Source organism: Gymnoscopelus microlampas (assembly GCF_963454915.1).
Source record: "Gymnoscopelus microlampas genome assembly, chromosome: 5".
Taxonomy (NCBI): domain Eukaryota; kingdom Metazoa; phylum Chordata; class Actinopteri; order Myctophiformes; family Myctophidae; genus Gymnoscopelus; species Gymnoscopelus microlampas.
The window spans coordinates 40,386,078-40,399,906 of record NC_139942.1 but is presented as its reverse complement, the minus strand read 5'-3'; the positions used below and the strand labels follow the sequence as shown (position 1 = coordinate 40,399,906).

General features: G+C 39.2%; 1 protein-coding gene across 2 annotated transcripts in view; it reads right to left on the bottom strand.

The window, feature by feature from the left end:
• Positions 1 to 1,261: 1,261 nt before the first annotated feature.
• The window catches only part of tmbim1a (transmembrane BAX inhibitor motif containing 1a), a 15,340-nt gene continuing 2,772 nt past the window's right edge, over positions 1,262 to 13,829 (bottom strand). For both annotated transcript variants that reach the window (XM_084058365.1, XM_084058364.1), the window contains 11 exons: positions 13,066 to 13,423; positions 11,635 to 11,702; positions 11,409 to 11,473; positions 9,369 to 9,422; positions 9,184 to 9,234; positions 9,038 to 9,077; positions 5,301 to 5,338; positions 5,120 to 5,207; positions 4,935 to 5,030; positions 4,794 to 4,847; positions 1,262 to 2,997 (listed from right to left, as the gene is read on the bottom strand). In XM_084058365.1, the coding sequence (XP_083914491.1) occupies positions 2,848 to 2,997; positions 4,794 to 4,847; positions 4,935 to 5,030; positions 5,120 to 5,207; positions 5,301 to 5,338; positions 9,038 to 9,077; positions 9,184 to 9,234; positions 9,369 to 9,422; positions 11,409 to 11,473; positions 11,635 to 11,702; positions 13,066 to 13,417 (1,056 nt within the window). In that variant the 5' untranslated portion in view covers positions 13,418 to 13,423 and the 3' untranslated portion in view covers positions 1,262 to 2,847. The remainder of the gene's footprint in view (positions 2,998 to 4,793; positions 4,848 to 4,934; positions 5,031 to 5,119; positions 5,208 to 5,300; positions 5,339 to 9,037; positions 9,078 to 9,183; positions 9,235 to 9,368; positions 9,423 to 11,408; positions 11,474 to 11,634; positions 11,703 to 13,065; positions 13,424 to 13,829) is intronic.

The following is a 13,829-nucleotide window of genomic DNA, read 5'->3' as shown; positions in this document are numbered from 1 at the left end:
TTCACTGAAGATCGTGTAAGAGACCATAGGAAGTATGTACCATGGTGGAGCAGTGGTTAAGATTCAGGCCTTGCATACTGAAGGTCCTGAGTTCAAATCCAGCAAGGACATCTTTCTAACTTTTACCTGGGGCTTTTACCTTTATATAATCTTTCAGAAAACTTCACGCAAGTCAACAGAACAGTTAAGGACCTCTGTGGTGTAGTGGTTTAGATACAGGACTTGCAACCAGAACTGGTGCACTTTTTTTTTCTTTCCCAAGATTCAAGACCCAAAAGAGTCTTGAGTCGAACCAATTACTCCCGCGGAGACATCAAATTTCTCTTTTGGGCCTTGAGTCCCAAGACTCTGACATCAAATTTCTCTTTTGGGCCTTGAGTCCCAAGACCCTGACATCAAATTTCTCTTTTGGGCCTTGAGTCCCAAGACTCAAGGCCCAAAAGAGAAATTTGATGTCTCCGCGGGAGTAATTGGTTCGACTCAAGACCCAAAAGAAGGTGAACTGACTGTAAAGATTCAAAATGTCATATATAGAATAGAAACCCCATTCAAACTTTAAAATGTTCATCCTAATATGGACATTTTTGCCTGAAAAGGGATCTTTGAAATGTTTCATTGTTTTAAAAGTTCAGAGATTTATAATGGAGGTCGATGGAAGATTTTGGGACCTCAAAAAAACACTTTCACATATATAGTAATAGTATTCTGTATTTTTTGTATAGTGTAGTTTAGTACAGTGGTTCTCAAACTTTTTATTTTTGTCATTATTGTCCCATCTGTATGGTAGAGTAAGTTGACCCAATAAGACCTGATGCCGATTCTACAAATGCCTTCTAAATCAGTAGTTCTCCAACTTCTTTGTGTCAAGGACCCCCAAAATTATATATATTTGGCTGCGGACCGCCCATCTGAAAATGTCTTGTGCCAGGGAGACCCCCAAATAAGATTTGTGTTAAATTTTCCTAAAATGGTAAAAAAAAAAATATGTTTTTGAATAGCCAACACAAAATTCTAAAATGACAGATTCTTTCCTGGTTTTAATGGGTTAATACAACATAATTTATGCAATTGGGGTGGTTGTATTGTGTCTCCCTGCTCTCCTATTGAGACATTTAGATCTCACCTAGACACAGGACACAATTTTTGACCTGATGGTCAAGATTCAATTTATCCCCCCAGTAGTCTTGCGTGGCCAGACTGTTGCCTCCCACAATTTTCAAACTGATTTAAACCATTACACACAATGACAAACTATAATACATTGTCACTTTTTGCAACTCACAAATAAAGATTTTTATTTGATACTTTGAACATATGGAAACAGCAGTGATATGTACTGTATATCTACAAGCCAATCTCCTTCATGAACTAGCTGTGAGACTCATACAAAATGTATCCTATGGTTGTATAGTCTTCTCATTTGGAATGTTGCCTTCAGGAACATGGCTTTGGCTACAAGTATACTATGGCAATGTTCAAATACTTCTTTGTGATCTCAAGACTCTTAACCCCCCCCCCCTCCCTCCTATTGTGGCAACGCAAAAATGAAAGTAACTTATGTACCTGTACACAAGATGGAACAAAGAACATTGAACCACATATCTGTCACATAACTACAGTAGGCTTAAAGTAAATCATACATACAAACTTATTTGCAGAAACCATGAGACCCCAATGGGTCAGACTTGGTACTATAAAAGCCAAATGGTCATTACCCTGTGAATCATAGAAAAGTGTTTAGAAACAGTTTTTATGAAAGACAAGCAATCTAATCAGCTAATACAGTTAACAATAATGTGGCACATTAAGCATCAGCATCTTATAGACTATGCTAGCATTAACCTGTAATGACGTCATAGAACGTCATTAAGTACAAAAACTAAAACTGCTCACCTTTTCTTGAGCGCTGGTGTCGGGCAGAAACCTTGCATCTCTTTATTTCAACATGTTTTCCCTTATGTTTTTATGCTTGGAACTGGTTGATTCTGTCTGGATTTTATAAATATTTAACCAATGAAAAGTATTAAGAGCTTGTGACTAATAACTACATTGGCTCCATTGGAACACAGGTTACCTGTACTTTTAGGAAATGGAAAAACACATCCAAGGTTCTTTTTCTCCATTTTCTGTAAATGACCTGATTTGAATATACAAGGTTTCCACCCGAACGTAACAATAAGAGTACTGTAGCCACGCCTTAGGGTCACCTTCCAAGATAACCGTGTCTCCCACTTACAAATATGCAGAGGTTTGCCAAGTTTAAACACACATTCTCTTACTATTTGATACAGATAAACGTCAGCTTTTGATATATACATTCAAGTTTGTGCAGAGAACATACAAAAAGGTTTTGCCTAAATATTATTCCAGCAGATAAGATACATGTTGCAGCCGGTTATTTCAGTGTTTATAGATACTGTATAGTGAAATCATATTTATGAATAGGAAACTTGATATTGTAGAAGTGTAGGTAGGATAAAAAGAAAAAAGTGCATTATGTGCATACACGTAAATATGAGCTATACCAAACTGAACCGAAGCGCTTTACCTTGACACACTTGATGAATATGAATTATTCTGATTTGACTGGCATGTTTAAATTCCAGAATAATCTGCAACAAGTACACTCTTACACTAGGATTAATCATTACGCACTTCGTTATCCTCATAATATCTCTGCTTTCTCAACAAAACAAAAAAAGAAGAGCAAAAGTCTCCCACGTCTTTTAACAACAGTACCTACAGAACTGAAGCTGAAAACAAAGCAATGTGGGCGGACATAACGTGGAATGGTAGGGCTCCCCTGCATCCCTTCAGCCTAGTTGTGGGGCTCGTTTCCCTGGGGACCTATCTGCTGGAGGCACCAATGATCTGCAGCAGGAAGAGGAAGATCTGGATGATGTCAACGTAGATGGAGAGAGCCGCGAACACGTACTCCTCTGGACTGATGGCGTACTTGCGGTTGCCGATCAGCAGCTGTGTGTGGTAAGCCAGGAACTATGGGTAAAATGGAGAGAAGAATGACCGTTAATTTAAACTCGTTCCCAGTTTTATCTCCATCTCACAAGGAGAATATGCCTGGAAGTGTCTAACAGTTACATCCTGTACTGCTGGTTAGACTCTAGCCAGATGTACAGGAAGTACAAGTAGGCCTTTCACAATCATTACATAATCGTATGATCACAATTATTTGAGGTAATCGCAATTATTTTTCAAAATAGTTTCCATTCATTTGTATAAATGTATCTGTTGAAAACGTTTCATGCATTTTTCCCGCCCAAAATAGCGGAAATAGACAATCTACAAGCTCACAACGTGACACATGAGATTGTAGATTGGCTATTTTTGCGTAGACCATACAGTATATTAATAAAATTATGAATATATGGCCTGTTTTGGCCATAGAACATTATTTATTGATAATTGGTACCATTATCATTCATTTATTTGTATATTGAAGTTATTTGTCACATCAACCCTGTGCACATTTTTTTTTACAAAAGCATACAATGTTTTTTATGACGTCAACATACTTTTATAAATCGTGACAGCCCCAAGTACAAGGCTACGTGTTTTCCAGCCTACCGGAACCTCCTGTATCCCTGTGCATGGCAACTTGATTGGAAGAAACTTGTCTCCGGCACCAGCAAGACTTAATGCTGCACTACATGTTTTTTTATGAATATATTTTTTATTATTGTCCCATCTGTATGGTAGAGTAAGTTGACCCAATAAGACCTAAGATTCTACAAATGCCTTCTAAATCAGTAGTTCTCCAACATCTTTGTGTCAAGGACCCCCAAAATTATATATATTTGGCTGCGGACCGCCCATCTGAAAATGTCTTGTGCCAGGGAGACCCCCAAAGAAGATTTGTGTTAAAAAGATTTTCCTAAAATGGTAAAAAAAAAAAATATGTTTTTGAATAGCCAACACAAAATTATAAATCTTATTATAAATTCTTTCCTGGTTTTAATGGGTTAATACAACATCATTTATGCAATTGGGGTGGTTGTATTGTGTCTCCCTGCTCTTCTATTGAGACATTTAGATCTCACCTAGACACAGGACACATTTTTTGACCTGATGGTCAAGATTCAATTTATCCCCCGAGTAGTCTTGCGTGGCCAGACTGTTGCCTCCCACAATTTTCAAATGTTTCCGGTCATACAGTCTGGGACTCGGAAGCTCTGATCATGATTAGAATATAAACTGGATGTGAAGCTTCCTCCCCACTTCCGTTTCGTCTTTACAGTCGCGCAAATTTATCCGACTATAAATCAAAATCATTTAAGTATATTTAGCTTGCTGCTTAGCAGAAATGGAAATTAAAAAAGAAAATGTAAAGATATTTTAAAATATATTTTCGTGAACGTGCCAGTTTCCTCAATCGGATTTCGGGAGTCGTAGTTCCAGACTCTATATAGCATTCGGAGATTGTGGAATAGTTGTCTGGCTACGCGAGACTATCCCCTGAGCATGAGCAATGAGGCGGATACATTTGAGCTATTAACTCAAATGGTAAATATTTCAGCACTTAAGCAGGAAACAGGGTTCAAATCCAGGGTAGAAGAGGGAAGTTACATAGTGCAGCTTTAAGCCTAAATTATTGTCCGTTGCATGTCAAAAATCTGTTATTTTCGACAAGCAACACCATTGCAACAAATAAATTAGGCTTATACAGTATGAAAGTATAAGTCAGTTGTAGCCTACCTTTGGCAGTCTGGTGCTAAATTTCTCTATTTACCGAAGGGAAATTGGCAGATAGACTTAAGAAAGTAGAAAGTACTTACCAGTGTGTAGATTATGGCTCCTATTGCGGCATAAAGCATATGAAGCCATGGAATCTGCCAATGATAAAACATGACTTAAATTTAGAAAAAATAAACCTGTGTGTGTGAGAGGGAGAATAAACATACAAGAGAGTAACTCACATATTTGAAGGAGAGCACGATGACTGAAATAATGCTCACTACAAGCATTACGATCCCCAGAACACAGAACAGGCCTTGGCACTTGGTGAAGTCAACCTGATGAGAAAAGACAGAAAAGTCACAAACATGCAAATAAACACAAATGCATATGCTTGCACGCGCACACACAAACACACACACCCTACCTTTGTTTGGAAACAGAAGACAGTGACAGCGATGCACACAACTGCAGTAATACCCAGGGCAAGGAACACTGCTTTTGTATCATAGTTACTGAAAACAGACACAAATTCACCCACAATTAGCAATAGCCGAAGTCATTTTGATATTTAGGGATTTATGCATGTATGACTGTAAGTATCTCACCTGGATATGGCCCCGGTCATGTAAGACATGGCAAGGGTCTGTGTAAAAGAAAAGCATAGTTCAGAGAAAACGCCACAATAGATTGGTTCAAGTATGTTCCCACTTCATTACCATTTCATGACCCATTGTCTATGGAAAATGGGGTCCATGTGCACAGAGTGGATTTTTTTTCTCACCACCTGGTTTTTCTTAATCCTTGAAGAGTGTATTTTAAGATTCTGCCAGGTAACAGCCTGAAATAATGTCCCATGGGGTTATTTTTAACCCTTTATTATACATATCCTGAACCCAAACCAGGCAAAAAAAATCCCATACAATTTGGACCCAAGGTATTCATTGAATTGGTTATTATTAAGATTCAAGCACATCTTGACTACATTACAGGACAAAAACAGCACCAAATAAATATTCACATATTCCTGCTTTTACTAAATACTTTTTCTCACCAACTGCATTTTCTTAATTCTTGAAGTGTGTATTTTAAGATTATGCCAGGTACCAGACCATGAAATAATGTCCCATGGGGTTCATTTTTAACCCTGTTACACAGATCGTACCCAAACTCAAAAATGGAAACAATAGCATATAGCAAATCTTTGGAAGTATACAACATACAAATGAACACATTTGCCATAAATTTTGGACTCAAGGGAATAATTAAAATTTGTATTATTAAGATTCTAGCATATCTTGACTATTTCAGGGCAAAATCGAGAAAAAAAAGAGGCAAAAATGCTCAGATTACATCTATATTTCTCCTTTTACTAAATACTTGTTGTTGTTTTCTTGCCTACTATTTTCTCATAATCCTTGAAGGCTGAACTAGTGTGTATGTGCATGAGAGAGAGAGAGAGAGAGAGAGAGAGAGAGAGAGAGAGAGAGAGAGAGAGAGAGAGAGAGAGAGAGAGAGAGAGAGAGAGAGAGAGAGAGAGAGAGAGAGAGAGAGAGAGAGAGAGAGAGAGAGAGAGAGAGAGAGAGAGAGAGAGAGAGAGAGAGAGAGAGAGAGAGAGAGAGAGAGAGAGAGAGAGAGAGAGAGAGAGAGAGAGAGAGAGAGAGAGAGAGAGAGAGTGTGCGTCCCTGCATTCCCAGTAGGCTATGAAGGCTTAACTGTGTGGCTAGAATTTCCAAAAGAGAACTTTCACTATCAGGCTCCTCTCCGGTGGAACCATCTTCAAGGTTTGGTCCAGGAGACAGACACCCTAAGTTTCTAAATTTAAGAGCAGGCTTAAAACTTTCCTTCCAGTTGGGGAACAGCACCATCATCATCATCCATAGTCTCTAATGTCATCAAAGGCTTAAAGCCAGTGCAGTGCTACGTTTGTTTACCTCATTAACACATGACCTGCCTGGTGAAACATGTTCAACTAGAAAAAGTGCTCCTCGGAGCACAGGTCTCGCCAGGTCAGGTACGTTATTCTGGCCTCCTGGTGGCGCCTATAATAGGCCAATGTGAAAAGGGTGCCATTTATTCTTAGGTCTTTCACGGCAATCAGACACTGCATTCGTGATTTGAGGCATTTTGTTCCAAAAATGTGTTTTGCTAAATTAGACCTGCTGGTGGCGCTATAACAGGCCAATGTGAAAAGGGTGCCATTTCTTCCTCGGCCTAGTGGGAATGTGCGTGTGAAATTACACGGAAATCGCAAGCTGCGTGCATAGTTTGAGGCTTTTTGTTCAAAACCAATCCTGCAAACTTTGGAAGCCAACCATAGGCAATGAGGATGGAATATGGGAAATCGGACAGATCTGTGTTGATCACATGACTATAGAGATACTGTGTACCGATTTGCATGACGTTTGGATAAAATCTGTAGGAGTAATGTAAAAAAATAGGTTTTGCACAAATCGGCCTCCTGGTGGCGCTATAACAGGCCCATGTGAAAGAATTGGGGCAGAGGTTCTGAATTGGCATCCAGGGAGTGTGTGTGCACATTTTCAGAGCGACCAGGCCAACGGTCCCAGAGATTAGCTGCTCACAGACAGAAGGACACACACACACACACACACGGACGGACGGACGGACGGAGGGTAAAACATACTCTCTCGCCATGCCTTTGGCCTGGCGGAGACAACAACTCTTATGAACGTATAGTGTGGTGAAGTAAGTATGTACATTTTATTTGTATGGCACTTCTCACAGAGAGAACTCACAAAGTGCTTTACATACAACTGAAATAAAGACACAGTACAAAACATTCAAATGATTAAAAACAACAAAACACAAACATCAAAAAAACTAAACATCTAAGTCATTCCACAAATGTTTGTTTAAACAGTAGTGTTTTTAAGTGGTTCTAAAAAATGTCCACTGAAGCTGTAGCTCTCAAGACCTATGGTATGGAATGCCCTTTCACAGGTCTTGAGATTTTTAAGACCACTTAAAACACTACTGGTTAAACAAGCATTTGTGGAAGGTCTTAGATTTTGGTCGTTGTTTTTAATCATTTGAATGCTTTGCGCTGTGTCTTTATTTCTGTTGTATGTAAAGCACTTTGTGAGTTCATCTCTGTGAGAAGTGTCATACAAATAAAATGTACATACTTACTTCACCACACTACACATTCATAAGAGTTGTTGAACAAGCATAGCACTTGCCCTAGCCTTGACAACCTTGCAGGCTTATGCAAAGACTAAAATTTAAATTAGATAGCATGTCATGTAGACAGATGCCAGGTTCATTTGTAGACCTGGCATCCAATAGGGTGTATTGTTTCAATGTACATATTATAGATGTTTTGATATTATACAGTTTAGACTGATTATAGGTTCTTGGTTTACCTATGATCCTAGATGACTTTTTCTAGGCATTTTATGTATTACCACATGTTTACATTGATTACTTTAAATCGCTCTGGATTAAGAGTGTCTGCTAAATGCTTAAATTGTAAACATGTTTCACCGGACAGGTCAAGTCATTTGTTAATGAGGTAATCAAACGTGGCACTGCACTGGCTTTAACGATACAGAGACTATGGATGATGATGGCACCGTTGTCCCCCAAATGTAACACACACACACACACACACACACACACACACACGTTTTCCCCCCGGTTTTTGTCATGTTAATATAGTCAAGATCCAAATTGTATTGGGGATAAAAACCTTTGTCTCTGTAGGTTGTCTCCTTTTGGTTCAGGATATGTATAATAAAGGGTTAAAATAACCCCATGGGACATTATTTCAGCCAGTTACCTGGCAGAATCTTAAAATACACACTTCAAGGAATAATAAAAAACAGGTGTCGGAAAAAAATCCACCCTATGTGCGTGGACCCCACTTTCCATCTAGACTACCATAGAAGTGTACCATATATGTTATATAGCAACGCTAAGTGACATTACACAGGCATAGCTCAAGCGGGATACTTGATTAAAACGTTCCGACCAGAGGAAATCTTTATTTCAAACAACTGTCTTAGTCTAGGAAAGGATACAATTCCAAGTGTAACAAAGTGGCATATCTACCATTGCAAGTCATTTGAAGAAAAAAAATGTTTTTTTAAGTTATACAGTATGACTTTACGCATCTTTTCACAGCAGATATATTGACAGGTAAACACAGCTGAAGCGTACAATGTTAATTGTTGGCGTGTTTCATTTAGGTGTTACTATGTGCCAGCATGACGTTATCTGTGTGGGAGCAAAGTAACACCTAAATAAAACAATGTCAAGATGTGTGCTGTGAAAAGGGTCCATTCAGAGCAAATGGTGGAAGAGGAAATGTGTTTTCACTTACAAAGAGGAGCAACAGAATGACATTCCATGGGTACTTCCTCCTGTTGTGCACATAGAAAAGTTAGTACAGCATTTCGAATCATGAGTAATAATGTAACACTTCCAAATGTGCAATCAGTGCAATCATGCACTCCATTCTCCACTCACCTGGGTCCCTTACAGCAGACCAGCACAAGGTGGGTAACCAAATACACAGCACTACAAAAAAAGGTTTATAATTTACTTATATTAGTAACACATTCAGCTTTTAAATTGATTCATGTACAAATTAGTGACAAATCTAATTATATACTAATTGTGATATTATGCTAATAGTTTTAAGAAGCACTTACAATGATGCCCAGTAGACAGCTGGGTTTTGCTGCACAAAAACTCTGACAGGCTGACTATGAGATAAGAGAGAGAGAGAGAGAGAGAGAGAGAGAGAGAGAGAGAGAGAGACAGAGGCACAGTTACAGATGCTCTACTGACGAGCATGACGTAAGATCAAAATGGCCAGTGTGAAAATATGGTCTACTGAGGACTGGAATATACACATGGCTTTGTTCTCCGCTATTACAGAATACAAACACACTGTGTTTGTGGATTGGAACTTGTGTTCTGATACAAACGTCACAGTTTGATAATGGGGAGTGGTGGAGTGGGCGTGGTTATCCGACGTGAACATCAGATTTGCAAACGTACTATGAGCAGTGTTGCTAGATCTTGTGAGTGTGTTGCTGACACAGACAAGTCTCAAACAAAGACAATTTCGTACTATTTGTCTGTCTGAAAAAAAAAACTATTTTACTGTCAAAATGTTCTGAACATATGTGGATTATGAAGAATGGGTCCAATATTTACTTCAGTGACTATGGGGCAAAATAATCTGTCATAATCTGTGTTCATGTTCACTTCTCCAATTAGAATTGATAGACTCACAACCTACTTCTGGGGCCAGTTGCACCACCTCACACTGAGTTCAAACTTAGCCTAGTTATAGCTTAAAAACCCATTTAGCCGGGAAAGTATCTGTGTCATTTTAGATTTCTTTGGCTATTCAAAATAGCAGATATACAAGCTCATAGCGCGGCACCGAGTGCCGCACTATGAGCTTGTAGATCTGCTATTTTTTTTTTTTTTTATGTGAAAATGTGTGCACATCTTTAAATATATATATACATTTTTTAAATATATATTCAAAGATTTGCAAGCTCATAGATGAGCTTGTATATCTGCTATTTTATATCTGCTATTTTTGAATAGCCAAAGAAATCTAAAATGACAGAGACACTTTCCCGGATTGAATGTGTTTAAGCTATAACTAGGCTAAGTTTGAACTTAGTGTGAGGTGGTGCCCCAGGTGTCCTAAAGGGGCGGACCAACGTAACACAGAGGGTGCATTCGGAAAAACGCTCTGAGAGTGCTGGAGTGCTCTCTGGTCATTCGTATATTCAGAGCGGTCGGTGTGTTGCCGCTCAAAAATCAGTGCACTCAGTGAGCGCACTGACCAGCGTGAGTCAGAAGCCGGGTCGTCCAGTCAGTGCGTTTGAATCCAAACACTGATGAAAACAACAATGGCGGAGGAAGTAATTGCTATTTGCTTGCCAGACTGGGCTAAACGAGCGAGACGAGTTAGCAAGGAGCACAGTTTCGGGTTCTTGTATTGCCAGTAAACTGTTGTTATCTGACTGTTACCTGGTGAAGAAGGCAGTGATGGACAAAACAGACAGCAGGCAAGGAGGCTCAATAAAAAATACGAAGCAGTTTTTACTGTCCGTTCGTAAATCAATTGAACTCAGTGCACTCTATGACGTCACCACCAGAACACTCTGAAAACTACAGACCCAGATACAGAAAGTCAAGTGAAGTTGGGAGTCTTGCTATTGACTTTTCTTTGGTTTCATTGCACTGTCTTGTGAGGAGATGGGAAACACCCTCTTGAGATGATAAGCAGAGAAGGACACAGCTGGTCTGGGGAAAACATGACCAAACAACTGTTTGAGATCACTCACTGCCATGAAAGTAGGACTTTACACAATCCCTTTTCCCTATTGTGTGTCTTTTAAGTTAGCCCTATGTCCAAACCATTTTCCAAGGAGCAAGGACATAACTATTGGAGGAAAAGACAGTAATGGCCAGGAAACACTGCCACAGAGGGTGAGGAATGCAAAAGCTTGGATATCCATGACGTTGCAGAGAAACAGACAAGTACCCTGCTTGGCATCTATGCCTGTAACTGATATACCAACTATTAGAGCTCTGATGGTCACCGCTGAGTTGTAATAACTCAAAGGTCCTAGACATGATTAGATTATTCAGATAACTGATCATATCTATTGCAGATTCATTTGGCCGTCACACACACACAAACACACACAGAGCATACTCACACAAATGTGAATACAGCCACGATTGCTGTAGTGACAAGAAGCTGGCATGCCAAAATCAGATATACCTGAGAAAGACAAAGAGACATGTGAGGATGATATGCAGCTAGTTTGAATCATAGCAGAAATCTCTCTCTTAATCCAACTTTGTGTGCATCCATTTAAATGCTTCTCTTACAATAGCACTGTATGCATGTCTTAGTATACTGTATATAGTGCGTATATTTACCTTCCTGATGAAGGAATGCCGTACACTCAGATCGTCCCAATCACCGCCACTTGCAGCAAACCCATCACCTGTGATATCAAAAAAGATAAAAAAACATTTCACCACTTTAATTATTGAGGGATTTAACCCATTTATAGTTTTATATGGATTCGAAATAAAGAGGAAGAACATGTTCTTATTGATCACTGGACATAATGGTATGTCACTTTATTTGCGTTCCTCCTAGACACACATACAATCCTAACACATTACAAATAATCAAGGGAGGAAATAAAATATTATGTGTTGATGTTGATTGCGCATTATTTTCTAAAGTTAAAATAATTAAATCATCTAAAAGCGAGGTTTTCAAAGTGCAGTGGAGGCAAAGGGAGACGTGGTGGTAAAAAGAGACAGCCAGTCAGAAAGATCAACAGGAAGTTACTGTACTTATGGCCGCAGATTCATGCAAATGCAAAGGTTGCGAAGTTTGGTGTTGTTTGGCTAAATCTTACTGTACATACAAACAATGAAACATGTTTGGTTATACCTAACATTTTATTATTTTCTGTTTGAATTCATTAATCATTACCACTCTTCTACTGCCCACTTGGTCATGTAGCATTTTATCGGCATGTAGCCATTAAAGGTAGGGTAAGTGGTATTTTTGGGTTAAAACAAAAAGTATTTTTTTATAAGGTTAAAGCACTATATTCTGATAGTAATCATTGCTATAGAGTGTTTGTTCAGTAACAGGAGTCTCCCCGTCTCTCCAGCTCTTTAATAAACAGAAAAATACATTTTCTGGTAGGTGTCAAAATCTCAGCCAATCAGGAGAAAGTACCCATTTTTAAGCTTCATTTTTATAGTGTTCCAGTTCTAATTTTGCCTGCTCATTTCTTAGTGTCATCACTTCCAATTTCACTTGTTTAATCTATATCCTGATTGAGTTCTCTATCCTGATTGGATAAAATTGGAAAGTAAACTGAAACTGAAACGAAAATGCATTTTCTGTTTTATAAAGAGCTGGAGAGACATGGAGACTCCTTATATGGACAGGACACTCTATAGTAACGAGCACTATCAGAACATAGACCCATTTTGCAATTATTTGAATAATTGCAAATCACTTACCCTACCTTTAGATACATATTTAACACATGTACTGAGAGCAATGAGACCCATTGTTTCAGACTTTGAAAACCCTCTAAACATTACAAATGTGAATATACTACATTATGTGAAGATAGTTACTAACAAGACAGTATGTGATGATAAGCAATGATTTCTATTTGACTGTAATGGTGTTGTTAGAGGGAATCACATTTTTCAGATGCAGGAAGTTTCAAAGCAAGGCAGCACAGCACCACTGAAACGGTTTATTTAAAAGGACACAACCAGTGTATGAATATAAATCTGCATCAGGGCTAAACAACCATGAATCTGGCTTACCAATGACATCTGATGGTATGGTGGGTGGGATCATTGGAGGCGGCATGGGAGCATGGTTGGGGTAGGCAACTCCTGGAGCCCCAGCAGAAGGTGGAAAACCCTGGTATGGAGCAGCAGAGTAGCCCCCTGGTTGCCCTGGGTAGCCCCCTGGTTGCCCTGGGTAGCCCCCTGGTTGCCCTGGGTATGGAGGTGCATTCTGGCCGGGTGGGTAGGGGGCATTAGGCTGTCCTGGGGATGCACCACCAAAGGCAGGGAAGCCATACTGAGGGGGAGGGGGGTAGTTCATTCCCGGAGGGCCATACAGCGGGGCATGAGAGTCGTCGTACCCTGGGGGATAGTCTGACTTGGACATGTTGTTCTAGGACAGCAAGGGAGGGGGTAAGAGAGAAAAGGAATTAAACAAAACGGAAGGAATGAGACAAAACAGAGAATCCCTGTCATAAAAACTACACTTTAGCAATCTTCGAATGCTACTGAAAGTCAGTCATTTCGCCATGTAAAAGTTGAGAACAGGACACTCAACTGGAGGGTTATTCAACCAATCACGACACAGTGTTCATGAAAATTAATTTAAAAATCTTTTACATATTTTTGAATTTCCATTACTGATAAGCTATTACCTAGCTAGGCTTCAACAAATTTGGTTTCCAGTAGGAGTTATTTACTATTGCCTGCGCTGGGAAAATGGATGTGGAGCGGAGGCGGTAGGTTTGCTTTATTTTTGACAAAATTAATGTTCAACTACAGACTGTACAGCATTCAAA